Source organism: Ailuropoda melanoleuca, chromosome 11 (genome assembly GCF_002007445.2).
Source record: "Ailuropoda melanoleuca isolate Jingjing chromosome 11, ASM200744v2, whole genome shotgun sequence".
Taxonomy (NCBI): Eukaryota; Metazoa; Chordata; class Mammalia; order Carnivora; family Ursidae; genus Ailuropoda; species Ailuropoda melanoleuca.
The window spans coordinates 109,561,302-109,575,919 of record NC_048228.1 but is presented as its reverse complement, the minus strand read 5'-3'; the positions used below and the strand labels follow the sequence as shown (position 1 = coordinate 109,575,919).

Below are 14,618 nucleotides of genomic sequence, written 5' to 3'. Positions count from 1 at the left end.
CGCGCATTGATGGCGGCCGCGGCAGCCTCGCAGGGAGGTGTGAGCTGAGCGGCGGCGGGCGCGCCGTGCCAGGGAGGCGGCGGCCGCGGGCAGGACGGAGGCAGATGGGCCCGCCCCTCCCCGCGCCCCCGCGCCCCCGCGCCCCTTTCTCCGGTGGCGGCTGCAGCCTCCCGGAACAATGTCATTTTTTTATGAATGAAGTGGGCCCGGCGCTTGAATGTGTGTGTCATTCAGCGGCGTGACAGAGGCCGTCGCGAGGTCAGCGCGCGCTTTTAGCGCCTGCTCGGGCGGCCCAGCTTCCAGGGGCGCCCAATAGGCGGTCGCGGGGGGAGCCCCGAATTAGCATTCGCATTCAGATAAAGATATTACTCCCTACGGCCGAGGAATGTCAACTAGCCCCGACGAGGGGGCAGCGGGCCGGGCTCCAGATCCTCTCCGGACCCCTGCGGCGTGCGGGGGCGGGCGCGGGGGGGGGTAGGCTCCGTCCTGGCTCTGGGAACGGCCGCCCCCGTGAGGCCGGTCCTGGGGAGCAGAGCCCGTGGTGCCGAAAGGCCAGGCCTGGGGCACAGCAGCGGGAGGGGACCCCGGGGCGCGGGGCCTCTTCTCTCCACCAGAGCATGGCTTCCCCGTCCCCGAAGAAGAGCTGGTGAGACAGGTAGTGAGCTCCTCCGTCAGTGAACTCCGTCCAGTGCGTTAAGGACATGGACCAGGCCATAAAAATTCAAAGATCTGGTGAAATTTAGAGTTTCCAGCTGACACTTTCCCGGGAAATATAAATTAAAAAGCGGGAGTTGGCTGGGGTCGAGGTGGGGAAGATGTGGACCACTGGACTGACCTGGGCAGCCTTCATCTCCACAGGGGGCCAGTGTTCTCTCTGAGGGGCCTGGAGGGTCGGCACTCCCCCTGCCGTCTGACCCCACCCAGCCAAGAGGGGTCCCTTGAGAGTGCAGGGCATTTCCCAGAAAAGCATTGGTTGCCACCTTCCCCACCTCCTCCGTCTCAGGGATGGACTTTGAGCCCCACAGGCCTCTGGTGGTTCATTAACCTGGCTGAGCCCGAGGCTGGACTTCTGCCCTCAGCCCCTGCACTGAGCTGAGAAGCACCCCTGCCCCCAGGGCCTCAGGTCCTCCTTGGGGCCACTCTGTGCCCCATTTCATAACGGAAACCAAAGGGGGACAGGCGTCCTAGCTGGCACGGGCTGCGGGGGCAGTGACTTACAAGTGAGTAAGCAATGAGTGGAGTCTCTTCTGGATGGGAGGGGAGCTCCCTGACTCTGGATCCTGCTGGAGCCCCAGTCACCTCACCTGTTTGTGAGGACAGGTAAAGGCAGGGTTCTGAATATCAGGCTGGGTCATCCTGTAAGCCCACGTTTGCTTGCTCCACTTCCAACCTCTCCCCACTTTTTTTTTTCCTAACTTTGTTAAGAAATTTTTCAGAAAGGTTCCAGGTGGGGAGGGGGGAAGCTCAGATCTTCTCCCTTGATTTCGGGGTCCTTTTGAGAACCTGTGTCTCTTGGGCTATTTGAAACCATGTACGTCCCAGACTCCAGAGGGCAGTGGAAAGCTTCACTGCGCATCCAGAACCACACCCTTTGTTCTTCATTCTACCCCAAAACCCAAATTCCCTGGGGGCAGCCTGCTGCAATGGTTCCTTTGAATTGGGTCTGAATTTGATGCTTGTTCTTTGGGGTTGCCCCCAAGTCCCTTCTGGGGGAGTGTTGTCCAGCCCCTGTGCACTCGCTATGCACTGGGGGAGCCTCAACTGTACTGCCTGAATCTAAGAGTGTTTCCTCCTTGTCAAGGGTCAGGGGCCCTGCGGCAGCCTTCCTGAGCAGGCAAGCTCTGACGGTGGCCTGGTGACATCAAAGGTGATGGGTTGGGTCTCTTGCCCCTCCTGTCACGTGACCCAGCATTTTCACTGCTATGGCGGCCTTCCTGGCTTTGTAGTGGGATATTTGTGCTGTGTCCCAGTGGGGGAGATTGAGGCATGAGGCCAGTGAGTAGCAGAATCAGGAGGACCCTGTAACTGGGAGACAGGCCCGCAAGCCCAGCTGGACCTTTCCAGAACATAGTGCCCCTTGGGCCATGCCCATGGGCTGCCCTTGGCATGCAGCCCCTGATCGAGCTCAGGCCCCTGTTGGGGTGGGGGTGCAGGTGGGGGCAGACATTCCACCTATGCCCACCCCCCTCAGTGGCATGTGGGCACCTGCCGTGACACATAGGACTTGGCCTCCAGCATGTGTGGGCCCCAGCACTTGGGCGGGTGTGAGCAGGGCCCTCTTTTGTTGATCAAGAAAGACTCCCTCCTGGGGCTGCTGGGGTGGGGGCTGAGCAGCACTGCCCCTGCCGCTCCCAGGTAGGGCCAGACAGTGGCTGGTTTAGTGCCCACCCATGCCCATCACTTTGGGCCCTGCCTATCCTTCTCTGTCCCCCTGCCTGACCCCAACCACTTGGCCACAGCTGGGTCACCCTCAGGATTCTCCGTGGCCTGGTGCGGGGGTCCCTGGCTTCTGCACCTGGGCAGGTCAAGGGCTGGGCCTCAGCTGAGTGCAGGGTCTGTCCACCAACAGATGGCTGGCCTGGGGGCTGCTCTGTGTCTCCTCAGTCCCATGCTGGACCAGGTTGAAGTGAGTCCTGTGTGGATGGTTGACCTGCCCACGCTGCCCAGACCAAACCAGAGCCGACCACTGTTGCCCTTGGGCCAGGGCCTGGGGCTGAGGCTCCCATGACCAGCAGTCCTCAGCCTTCTGGGGGGCCTCAGTCAGCTCCCAGCACTGGGTGGTCCCCACAGGACACAGTGGCCAGGACTGGGGGGCCGGAGGTCAGAGCAGGAGCCCCTTGACTGTGGGGCTCCCAGGGATGCAGACTTGGAGGATACTTCAGAGACCCTCCTGGTGGGTATGGGGCTGGTGGGGCTGCTGGAAGTGGGTGGGCAGAATCGGGACTGTCCAGGGAGCCAGGGGCTAATGTGGCTAGAGTGGGCAGCTGGGCCCTCGAATCTAGGCCACGCGTCGGCAGAATGACAAGTGACGGTGTAACTGACCCAGCTGGGTCTGAGGAAGGAGGCCTGGGCGGCAGGACCACCCACCCCTGTCCCGGGCCCCAAGCCCAGGCTGCCCGCCTGCGCTGGGCATTGTCTGGCCCTGGCAGGGAGGCCTGGGGGTGATAGTCAGCCCCGCCAGTGGTGTGTCCCTGGATCTCCAGCTAGGCAGCCGCTGGGCGGGGGGAGGGACCGGGGACTTCCCGGTGGACGTCTGCCCTTGGCGAGGATCTTTTACCCCAATTTAGCATTTGCACGTAAGTGGGCCAGGACACCGTAGCCTGTCTCTAAGGGCTCCTGCTCTGACTTGCTCACTGGCTGAGTCTAGACAACCTCCCATCCCTCCCAGCTTGTGTCCTTAACCGTGAAATGGGGAAGGGTCCCAGGTCCCCTTAACCCACTGGCCTATGAGACACTGCTGACCAGATGTATTGTGCTGTCTGTATTTATGGGCTTTTTTCTTGCTGTGTGTTTGGTACCGTGCTAAGGTGTAGCTCGCACACAAGACACTGCCTTCTAAGTTGGGGTACAGGTGTTCCATGTCCCCGAGAGCCCCCATGCCAGGCTGGCCCCCGAGGTCACCGGCCCAGAGCAAATGCTGTTCTGGGAGGTTCAGCCTGTGCTGCCTGGCCCTGGCAAGCTGGGGAGTGTCTCTTCTCTGGTCTGGAACTGCTTTTGCCGCCAAGATGAGACAGGGGGCATTATGTGGGACCCCTGTCCCCTATTCCTGCCTCGAGCCTCCGTTTGGGGCTAAAAGCCAGAGGTCTGTGGAGGACCGGCTGCCTGTGGCCTGGTTTTGTACAGCCTGTGAGGTCAGGATGGATTTTGCACTTCTAAGTGGTTGGAAAAAGCAAAGGAAGGACAGTAGTTTGTGACGCTTTGCCATTTGAATTTTCAGTGTCCATAAGTACAGTTTGGTGGGCGAGCAGCCAAACCCGCTTACTTGCACATCGTCTGCGTCGGCGCTGCGACCCTATGGTTGTTCTCGGGGTGCACACCAGTTGGCAGGGCTGTACGTAGCCGCCCTGGTCCTCTGCGGGACACTTTGCAGGACTGCAGGCTCTGGACGTACTGGCCCCTGCCTAGCCCTCCGGGACCCAGATGCCCCCCTCCACAGCCTCCGCCGCTTGTCTGGGCAGTGGGCCTGCCATGGTGCCTCCCGGGGGGGGGGGTGCCAGGCGCCCAGGATTCCTGTTTTGGGGGTGCCTGCCTTAGGGTCATCTGTGCTCTCTACAGAGGCCCCGGGACCTGAGCTTGGCCAGCAGGAGCAGCTGGTCTTTGGCAGTGGGGACACTGTGGAGCTGAGCTGCCATTCGCCTGCCGGTGGTCCCACGGGGCCCAGCGTCTGGGTCAAGGACGGTGTGGGGCTGGTTCCCTCAGACCGCATCCTGGTGGGGCCGCAGCGGCTGCAGGTGCTCAATGCCTCCCATGAGGACGCCGGGGCCTACAGCTGCCGGCAGCGGCTCACCCAACGCGTTCTCTGCCACTTCAGCGTGCGCGTGACAGGTGAGTGCCCGCGGGCTCCGCTGAGCTCGCTGCGCGGCCGGGGGTGTCGGGGCGGCGCTCCTGCTGCACCCCACGTCGCGGGTCCTGGTGGTCGTTGGCAGGAGGCGCTGCGTGAAGGGGCTCCAGCCCTGCCTGTGGGGGGCTCCACAGACCCCGGAGGAGGTGGCAGGCCCCGGGGAGTAGGCGCCGGGCACTTGCCTGTCAGGGGTCCAACTCCTGCATGCTCCCTCTTGCCTGAATTGCAGATGCTCCGTCGTCTGGAGACGACGAAGACGGGGAGGATGAGGCTGAAGATACAGGTGAGCCCTGGTCTCAGGCACGCAGGGCTGGCCGGGGGTGGGGCCCTGCCTTTCGGGGGGTGGGCCTGCTTCCTAGCTGCCGAGCCCTGCGCTCTGCCGGTAGAGGGCCTGCTCATCGGGCGGGTAGGACACCGAGGCCTGGGGGCCACCTCCCTGGGGTCACACCGACTGTGGTCCCCTCGGTGTGACGGCCCTGAGCTCTAGGTGGCAAGCTGGGGGGCTGGGGGGCACTGTGCGGCCGGTGAGACAAGGAAGACAGGGTGGCCGTGGGGGGTGGGCAGTAAGGCCTGTGGGTAAGGTGGCCCAGGCCAGGTGTGACTACAGTCGGGCTGCTGGGGGCCACTGCACTGAGGGGTTAGGGGCTCCAGGGACCCACAGGAATGCAGCCCCCACCCCAGCAACAAAGAAGGATGGAAGCCACTTAGGGTAGGGATGGGGACAAGCCTGAAAACCAGAAGGGGGCAGGGCCTTCCAGATGCTGTGTCCCCGTGTCCCCTCCCCCTGCCCGGCAGGCCCTGGAGTGCTCTAGAGGGCGACTCTGGGTGGCAAGGATTCTAGCAGGCACCTGGCCACCTCTAAGACTCCGGGCTCTGCATGCGGCTGGGCCTCACGTCCTACCACCCGGCTTCTGGGTCCTAGCCTTGCTTGTCCATCCAGCTGGGCTCCGTGACCTGGGCTGACCTGGTTCCTCTGACGGCTGGGTCTCCACCTCAGTGGGCCGGCCTCAAACGTGCCTCCCTGGGTGGGTGGGTGCTCCACTGGGAGATACCCTTGTGTCCTTAAGGCTCCCGGGTCAGGGTGTATTGTTCTGGACGCTTGGGCCCCCTTGGCTGGAGCAGGGGATTGGGGAAGGTGGACAGAGAGGGGAGGGGACGCATGCCTTAGCTTTGAGAATGCTGGGAGGTGATGTTGTGGCTGTCGGCGGCCTTGTCCGGCCAAGGCAGAGGTCCTCAGAAGTCCCAACAGTCCGTACACAGGAGAGGACACTGAGGCTGGAGGCGTGGACAGCTGTCATATGCCCCTCTGCCAGCAGGGGCCCCCTACTGGACACGGCCCGAGCGGATGGACAAGAAGCTGCTGGCGGTGCCTGCCGCCAACACCGTGCGCTTCCGGTGCCCGGCCGCCGGCAACCCCACGCCATCCATCTCCTGGCTGAAGAACGGCAAGGAGTTCCGAGGCGAGCACCGCATCGGGGGCATCAAGGTGGGCCTGGCGGCGGGTGGTGCTGGCCGGTGGGGGCCTCGGCCGGCGGTCCCCTCACCCGCGCGCCTGTCTGCAGCTGCGGCACCAGCAGTGGAGCCTGGTCATGGAGAGCGTGGTGCCCTCCGACCGCGGGAACTACACGTGTGTCGTGGAGAACAAGTTCGGCAGCATCCGGCAGACCTACACCCTGGACGTGCTGGGTGAGGCCCCGGGCTGGCGCGCGTGTGCTGGCGGTGCGGGCGGGGCTGCGGCTGAGCCCCGGCTGAGCCCCATCTGCCCCGCAGAGCGCTCTCCGCACCGGCCCATCCTGCAGGCCGGGCTGCCCGCCAATCAGACGGCCGTGCTGGGCAGCGACGTGGAGTTCCACTGCAAGGTGTACAGTGACGCGCAGCCCCACATCCAGTGGCTCAAGCACGTGGAGGTGAACGGCAGCAAAGTGGGGCCCGATGGCACCCCCTACGTCACCGTGCTCAAGGTGGGTGCCACCCCTGGCTGCGCAGGCGGCGGGGCAGCGGGCTCCTGCTTGGGAGCCGCTGGGCGTGGCCCCATTGGCCCCGCCCCCCGTGGTCGGGGGGACTGGGAGGCCTCCCCTCAGGGAGGCCCGCTGGGTCAGAGGGTTGGGCAGGTATCGCCTTGGAGGCGGGCCTCCTCCCGGGGCAGGCAGGTGGCCGCTGAGCCCTCCCGCCCTCCCGTCGGGGCGCCTGGGCCTCAGGTGCAGGCAGGCCCTCCTCGCACCGTCCTGATGCAGCCCGTCCGCCGTGCACAGCACGGCTCGTCCGCGTGCATAGAGCACGGCTCGCTGTCTGCCTGCCTTCCTTGGCCCTCACTTTGTTCCCACGGCCCCAGGGGCGGGGGCCACCCGAGTTGGGATGGTTGCGACACTCTCAGCCCAAAGAGAAACATCTGTTGCTCATGGGGGTGGGGAGTGGGCACTCGGGTGAGAGCGGGAGTGCAGCCCCGACTGCAGAGGCCACCGTGGCACGGTTGGGTGAGATCTTGACACTCAGGGGAACACGTACTGAGAGCCCGGCCCCGCTGGGCCCCGGGGGGTAGGCAGGCAGAGGGCCAGCCCCCGGGGGCCTCTTAGGAGAGTCTGCCAGGGCCGCAATCTGGGCTGAAGTGGGTGGGTGTGCAGGAGGCGCACCCTGTGACACTGTGGCCCACCCCTGGGAGGTGCTTCCGTGGCCTCCTCCAGGCAGCCTTCCTGGCAGAGCCTAGCCCAGCCCCTCCGTACCTTGAGGGCCACCCTCATGGCAGGGTCTGCACCAGGGCCTGCGCCCACATGGCCACTCTGCCCGGCCGGGCTGCCAAGAGCGCGCCTAAGCCGGGTCTCTTGTCCCCGCAGTCCTGGATCAGTGAGAGTGTGGAGGCCGACGCACGCCTCCGCCTGGCCAATGTGTCCGAGCGTGACGGGGGCGAGTACCTCTGTCGAGCCTCCAATTTCATAGGCGTGGCTGAGAAGGCCTTTTGGCTGCGTGTTCACGGGCCCCAAGCAGGTAACGACTCTGTCCCGCGCTGTCTGGCACGCCGAGCTCCAGCTCCGACGCCCTGGCCATGAGCCCACCTGCACGCCCCCATCCTGCTCGCTCCCTGCCCTGTGGCTCGCACGGTGCTCCCGAAGGAGCCACGTCTGCCGTGCTGGCACCTCTGGCCTCCACTGTGACCTCCTGCTTCGACCCCCGTGGTCCGTGCTGACCCTGCCTGCACTCTCACACGCACCCCCAGGAGGCCCTCAGCCCCGGGAGAGGCTGTGCCCCTCTGTTTGAGAGCTGCTGCTTCTGCCCCCGCCCCGTGTGCGTGTGCGTGCATGCGTGCACGCGTGTGTGTGTCTCGCGCCCTCTTGCTGGCTCTCTCGCTCGCTCTCGCCCTCTCTTGTGCTCTCGCCCCTGGCTCCACTGCCTGCTCACTGCCTGTTGGTCTGTTTGTCGTCCGTCCGTCCGCCTGCCCGCCCGCGCCCCCCAGTGCACACGCTAAGCCTCACGCTGCGTTTGTGCGGCACGCTGCTGCCCGCACGCCTGGCGCTCACCCGGGACAGAGGACTTGCCGGTGGAGGGACTGGCTTCGGGCTCTGTGTGGACGCACGAGGCGGAGGACCCTGGGCGCCGTGGCCGCGGTCGTGGTGGTGGTGGCGGCGGCGTTTTCCTTGCAGCCTGGCCGGATCGTCGCCACGCGGACTGTGGCTGTGGTGCCCCTGGGAGGTGCTGGCGCTCGCCTATCGCGCTCTGTTCTCTCTTTGTAGACGGCGGGCGCTAACACCACCGACAAGGAGCTAGAGGTGCTGTCCTTGCGCAATGTCACCTTTGAGGACGCGGGGGAGTACACGTGTCTGGCGGGCAATTCTATCGGGTTTTCCCATCACTCTGCGTGGCTGGTGGTGCTGCCAGGTACCAGCTCCGGCTGCTGCTCGCTCTGCTCCTGTCCTCTCGGGGGCGCTGGCTTGGGACACCCCACGGCTGCCAGGGACAGGCAGGGGACCCTGAGGCCCGTGGCCACCGTGCTCCACAGAGCTCTTGCGCCGGGCCCTGTGGCTGGTATGGGAACAGAGCCGACGTGCAGTGTGTTGGCTCGGAGGGGCCTCCCTGGAGCCCCACCGCTCCCGCCAGGTCCGCAGCAGCCTAGGTGGTAGCTGTGGCGTCTCCCTGGGTGGCCGGTGTGAGTGCTGCTGGCTCTGCTGGGCTCCTCCTCTCCTGGGTGTCCCCCTGCTGACCCAGCGTTCTGACCGCAGGACCCTCAGTGAGGGGGTCTGAGCCCCTTTCCCCACGCCCTCTGTGCCTCTGGCTCGGGCCCAGGGCGGCCCGTGGGGGCTCCTATGTGGCTGGGCCAGGCCTGCAACGCCCGTGTCTTTGCAGCCGAGGAGGAGCTGGTGGAGGCTGGTGAGGCTGGCAGCGTGTACGCGGGAGTCCTCAGCTATGGGGTGGGCTTCCTCCTCTTCATCCTGGTGGTGGCGGCCGTGACACTGTGCCGCCTGCGCACGCCCCCGAAGAAGGGTCTGGGCTCGCCCACCGTGCACAAGGTCTCCCGCTTCCCGCTCAAGCGACAGGTAACAGAAAGTAGATACCAGGTTCCGAGCCGCCTGGCTTCCTGGACCCCCCTCGGCCCCGTCCCCTGGGCTCCTGAGCTTACGGACACCCCACGGTGTCTGAGGCCTGGGGCCTGCCCGGGACGTGGTCTGTGTGGCTGAGCCAGCCCCGCCCTTGTCTTTGCCGTCCCCTGGGTCACTTTATCTTCACCTATTGCTACATGGAGTTCAGACAGCCCTGCCGGCCCTGGTCGGCTCTGCCCACACAGACAGAGCCACAGTCTCGCCGTCCCCGACCCACCCCCACCCCCTGTGGTTTGGCCCCGTGGCACCAACCTGTCCCTGCCGACCCAAGCAGGTGTCCTTGGAGTCCAACTCGTCCATGAACTCCAACACGCCACTGGTGCGCATTGCCCGGCTGTCTTCTGGGGAGGGCCCTGCGCTGGCCAACGTCTCCGAGCTGGAGTTGCCTGCTGACCCCAAGTGGGAGCTGTCCCGGGCCCGGTCAGTGCTGGCGATATGACCATGTGTGCTGGGGCCAGGCCCTGACCTGGTGGGGGTGGGGGCTTCACTCAGAAATCTGATTGGATTCCTATCAGAGGCAGATAGGAATCAGCTGTACGTGCAGCATGGCACTTGCCGGATGTGGGGCTGGGGCCGGAGGAGGCTGGGCCAGGGACAGATGCTCCTGCAGCGGGGAGGGGCACCCCTCGCAGAGTGCTGTCTGGATGGCCGCACAGAGGGAGGGGCTGGGGGCTGAACGTCTTCGTCCTCAGGGGCAGGGTTGTGGGAGCAAGTACGGAGGGCTCTGTGCTGCCGCCTCCTGGACGGCCTGGGACAGACCTGGGGCGGGCGGGAGCGCTCATCGCCTCTCCGCTTCTGCCACCAGGCTGACCCTGGGTAAGCCTCTTGGGGAGGGCTGCTTCGGCCAAGTGGTCATGGCGGAGGCCATCGGCATCGACAAGGACCGGGCTGCGAAGCCCGTCACCGTGGCCGTGAAGATGCTGAAAGGTGAGGGAGGGGAGGGCTGTGGCAGGGGGGCCTGGACAGGGCCGGGCAGTGGCGCCTGACACCCTCCGTCCGCGCAGACGACGCCACGGACAAGGACCTCTCGGACCTGGTGTCTGAGATGGAGATGATGAAGATGATCGGCCGGCACAAGAACATCATCAACCTGCTGGGGGCCTGCACCCAGGGCGGTAGGTGCTGCGGTGGGGCAGGTGGGTCGCGCGGGCCCCAGCGTGGGGCTCTTCTCTGAGGCCCTGTGCTCGCAGGGCCCCTGTACGTGCTGGTGGAGTACGCGGCCAAGGGCAACCTGAGGGAGTACCTGCGGGCACGGCGGCCCCCGGGCATGGACTACTCCTTCGACACCTGCAAGCTGCCGGAGGAGCAGCTCACCTGCAAGGACCTGGTGTCCTGCGCCTACCAGGTGGCCCGCGGCATGGAGTACCTGGCCTCGCAGAAGGTGAGTGGGGGCGGGAGGAGGGGCGCCGGGCTCCCAGGCGGTGGCGGGTCCCTCAGCCGGCCAGGCCACGTGGGAGCCTCAGCCCCCTCCCCTCCCCAGTGCATCCACAGGGACCTGGCCGCACGCAATGTGCTGGTGACGGAGGACAACGTGATGAAGATTGCGGACTTCGGCCTGGCCCGTGACGTGCACAACCTTGACTACTACAAAAAGACCACCAACGTGAGCCCGGCTGGAGCGGGAGGGCCGTGGGAGGCGGTGGAGAGGGAAGCCCCCACCTCAGGAGGGCACCTGGCCCTAGCGTGCCCCCTTCCCCATCCCAGGGCCGGCTGCCCGTGAAGTGGATGGCGCCTGAGGCCTTGTTTGACCGCGTCTACACCCACCAGAGTGACGTGTATGTGGTCTCTCAGAACCGGGGGAGGGCCAGGGGGTCGGGAGCTGCGGGGGATGCGGGACGGAGCTGGGAGCGTCCCGCGCCCTGGCCCATCTGCCCTTCGCTCCGGTGGGGGTCTGTTCGGGGCAGGGCAGGCTGACCGTCCTGTGCTCCCCACCAGCTGGTCCTTTGGGGTCCTGCTGTGGGAGATCTTCACCCTGGGGGGCTCGCCATACCCCGGCATCCCCGTGGAGGAGCTCTTCAAGCTGCTGAAGGAGGGTCACCGCATGGACAAGCCGGCCAACTGCACACACGACCTGTGAGTGTCTGTGCCCTGTGGCCACCCTTCCTGACACTGGTCCACGGGGCAGCCCCGCCCCCCCCACGGCCTGGCCGTCTGTTCCCTGCTCCCTCGGCAGAGTTCCCAAGGGGTCAGGCTGGGCTTGGGTGGGGCCGGGCCGGGAGCCTCAGCCGTGCACCGTCGGCAGGTACATGATTATGCGGGAGTGTTGGCACGCGGTGCCCTCCCAGAGGCCCACCTTCAAGCAGCTGGTGGAGGACCTGGACCGCATCCTCACCGTGACGTCCACGGATGTGAGTGCTGGCCCTGCCCCTGCCCCTGTGCTGTGTGTGTGTGTGTGTGGGGGGGGACACACAGCATTGACGGCCGCCCACCCGCAGGAGTACCTGGACCTGTCCGTGCCTTTCGAGCAGTACTCGCCAGGCGGCCAGGACACCCCCAGCTCCAGCTCCTCGGGGGACGACTCTGTGTTTGCCCATGACCTGCTGCCTCCAGCCCCACCTGGCAGTGGGGGCCCGCGGACGTGAAGGGCCACCGGCCTGCAGGCCGAGCCCCCACTAATGTGAGAGCAGACGCCAGCTCCCCCCGTGCTGCTGGTGGCGTGCTGTCAACCACTGGGGCCCCCTGGCCCGGGCCTGAGCCCTGGGACAGACAGACGGATGGACAGACAACTTTGTGTGTGTGTGTGTGCGCGAGTCTTGAGGCCCCCGGCACAGGGATCCCTGGGGTGCCCGCCCTACTGTACAATGACCTCCTGGCCACCGGTGCTGGCAGCACCAGGGGGACGAATGTAGAATGTAAAGGGGTTCCTCCCCGGGGCCCCTTCCCCAGGCTCCCCTTCCCCGCCACCCGCTGCCTCCCAGGGGGCACTGGGAGGGGGGCACTGTCCAGGCCCCTGCGCCTAGTGTGGGCGAGGCCCCGCCGCATGCCTGAGCTGAGCCTGCAGGGAGCCCCTATGCGGCAGGCCCCCACCCATGTGACACCTTGTGGCTGGAGGTGATGGTGAGCATGCAGCCCCCCCCCACCTCCAGCCTCCCCATGTCCCACCCTGCTCCTTGGAGACTGAATTACGGGTACCTGAAGGCAGGAGCCTTGAACTTCCCTCCGAGAGGTTCATTCCAGAATCGAGTGTACATTTATATAAATAGAAGCTGTGTGTGGGATACTCACACGTATATATATAAATATCTATATGGAAGTAGGGCTGGTGTCGCAGGCACGGGACCCCGGGGGCCCAGGGAGCCCCCCCCCCGAGGGATTTGCTGTGAAGACAAACACCAGTGGACGATGGGAGGGGCTTTTCTGGCAGTTTTGTTTTAAAAATTGTACCTGGACCTGTATATTTGTAAAGCTATTTATGGACCCTCAGAACCCCTGCCCCGTCCCTCGCCCCCACCTCTTAGTGTTGAGACAGCCGCATGGAAGAGAGGTGTCCGTTTTAACTTATTAACCGCTGAGAAGGGCCCTGCTTCGTTTGGAGGGGTCGCGGGGGACATGCGTTGCTCTGGGCGTGACTGGCTGCACCCCAAAGCTCAGCCAGTCCCCTTGCACCCGTGAGGGTCATTAATAGTTTGAGGTGATTCTAGTGAGGATATTTTATTTCCTTGGCCTTTTTTTACAGGGGGATTCGATTCCTATAGGCTTTTTCTCTAGGAGATTTATTTTTTTGGACTTCAAAGCAAGCTGGTATTTTCCTACAAGTTCTAATTGCCATGTGTTCTGGGTGGGAAGGCAGCTTCCGGGGGGGCCAACCCTGTGCGCGGGCTCAGATGTTATTAGATGTTACAAGTTTATATATATCTATATATATAATTTATTGAGTTTTTACAAGATGTATTTGCTGTAGATTTAACACTTCTTACGCAATCCTTCTAGACTTTATAGCCTGGGCTGCCACCTTCCAAAGCTTGGAAGAGAAAGCCGTGAGTTCAGTTTTGTTACTTTTTGTACTCTTAATGGCCCAGAGTTGGGTGGCTGTGTTTTTGCTCATCATCTGGCCAACCGGGCAGTGGCTCAGGGTGGTCTTTGTTCTCAGCCCCCCCCAACCTTATGGGGGCCAAAGGTGTCAGCCCAAACTGGCAGACATGCTTTCCAAAAAATAAACAGAGACGACTGGTTCACATCTCTGCTCTGTGCCTTCTTGTTTCCTGCCCTTCTGGAACCCCAGGCAGCTCAGTGTCCTTGCTGTCTGCCTGGGACTGGGTCTGTCGTCTGCCCTCCCCACTGGAGAAGGGAGGGGTCCCCAGATGCAACTGGCACAGACTGGGACTGGCTGTCTGGGGTCACAAGCCCCGGTCCCGGCTTGGATAGGACAATCCTGGGCAAAGCCAGGGTGAGAGAGAAGGTGGTCCGGTGTGTCCGGCTGCATGGGGGTCCAACACTGGCAGGGCACAACCTCAGGGCCACGGGTGGTCTTCATTGCCTCAGTCTGAGGTCCAAGGGCAGGGAATGCTGGCAAGGGCACAGGCAGTGACAGCATCCTGGGGTGTGGCTGCCAAGCCTCCTGGCTGCCCCCAGCTCACGGAATCCAGGTAGGCTCTGGGGGCCCTGCCCCGGCACCTGTGGCCCCTTCTGAGGCCTCCCCCTCCACACTCCACCTGCTGGCATCTGCAGTTAGCTGGGGAAGAGAAGGTGGTTTCTAGGGGGGCCCCCCCCCACCGTGGAGCCACATGTCAGCAAAGCTCTCACCTGGCTGGATTCAGCCAGACCCAGGGCGAGTGCTGTCTACTCCGGGGGCCACACCGGCTCCTGGACGCTTCCCTTCCCCATCCCAGGCCTGGCATCCCCCTCCCTTGGGCTTCACCTGCACCCCCTGCACTCCACCACTCCTGTGACTGGGCAGATGCTGTGTGCTGACCCTCAGCTAGTTGGGGCACTGAGGACCCAGTGACAGGACCTGGCCTCCTCTGCCCTGGAGTTCTTGGTCGGAGGGAGTAGGGACACGGATCAGGGCACCCACCCATGCCAGTGGTGGGGTAAGTCTGGGAAGGCTTCCTAAGGGAGGTGGCAGTGCACAGGCTAAGTGATGAGGCTAGAGAGGATTTGGGGACAGGTGGCCAGACACAGACTTGGCCCAGGTCCTCTCTAGGCCCCAGTGCTGTGCAGGGCCGGCTGTCCCTCCTTCCTCTTCCCTGCTCACACCTTGGTCTGACCATGGAGGGCCACAGCTGGTTAACCAGCCACTGGGCTGTGTCCACTTCTAACTCCGGCTTCTCAGAAACTTGCTCCCTCTCCAGCTGTAGCTGTGTTCAACTCGCTTTCCAAGTCTGGGGCCGCCCTGGCAGGGAGGATCTGAACCCTGTGCCGCCCAATACCTTGACCCCACTCAGAGAAGCGCTTCCGGCATCCGCTGCAGTCTGCCAGAGACCCCGAGTTGTGTCCCCAGAGCTCAGGGGAGATGGAGGCCATGAGGG

General features: G+C 64.3%; 1 protein-coding gene across 11 annotated transcripts in view; it reads left to right on the top strand.

The window, feature by feature from the left end:
* The window catches only part of FGFR3 (fibroblast growth factor receptor 3), a 15,229-nt gene extending 1,902 nt beyond the window's left edge, over positions 1 to 13,327 (top strand). The window contains exons 2-17 of one of the 11 annotated variants that reach the window (XM_034672218.1): positions 4,276 to 4,545; positions 4,791 to 4,844; positions 5,875 to 6,047; positions 6,124 to 6,247; positions 6,332 to 6,522; positions 7,393 to 7,543; positions 8,897 to 9,093; positions 9,425 to 9,570; positions 9,956 to 10,077; positions 10,155 to 10,265; positions 10,341 to 10,531; positions 10,631 to 10,753; positions 10,855 to 10,925; positions 11,086 to 11,223; positions 11,393 to 11,498; positions 11,586 to 13,327. In XM_034672218.1, the coding sequence (XP_034528109.1) occupies positions 4,276 to 4,545; positions 4,791 to 4,844; positions 5,875 to 6,047; positions 6,124 to 6,247; positions 6,332 to 6,522; positions 7,393 to 7,543; positions 8,897 to 9,093; positions 9,425 to 9,570; positions 9,956 to 10,077; positions 10,155 to 10,265; positions 10,341 to 10,531; positions 10,631 to 10,753; positions 10,855 to 10,925; positions 11,086 to 11,223; positions 11,393 to 11,498; positions 11,586 to 11,732 (2,315 nt within the window). In that variant the 3' untranslated portion in view covers positions 11,733 to 13,327. Of the gene's footprint in view, positions 1 to 4,275; positions 4,546 to 4,790; positions 4,845 to 5,874; positions 6,048 to 6,123; positions 6,248 to 6,331; positions 6,523 to 7,392; positions 7,544 to 8,286; positions 8,432 to 8,896; positions 9,094 to 9,421; positions 9,571 to 9,955; positions 10,078 to 10,154; positions 10,266 to 10,340; positions 10,532 to 10,630; positions 10,754 to 10,854; positions 10,926 to 11,085; positions 11,224 to 11,392; positions 11,499 to 11,585 lie in introns of all 11 variants that reach the window. The other 10 variants (XM_034672219.1, XM_034672220.1, XM_034672222.1 and 7 more) reach the window with 10 other exon arrangements.
* The last annotated feature ends 1,291 nt before the right edge of the window (positions 13,328 to 14,618 follow it).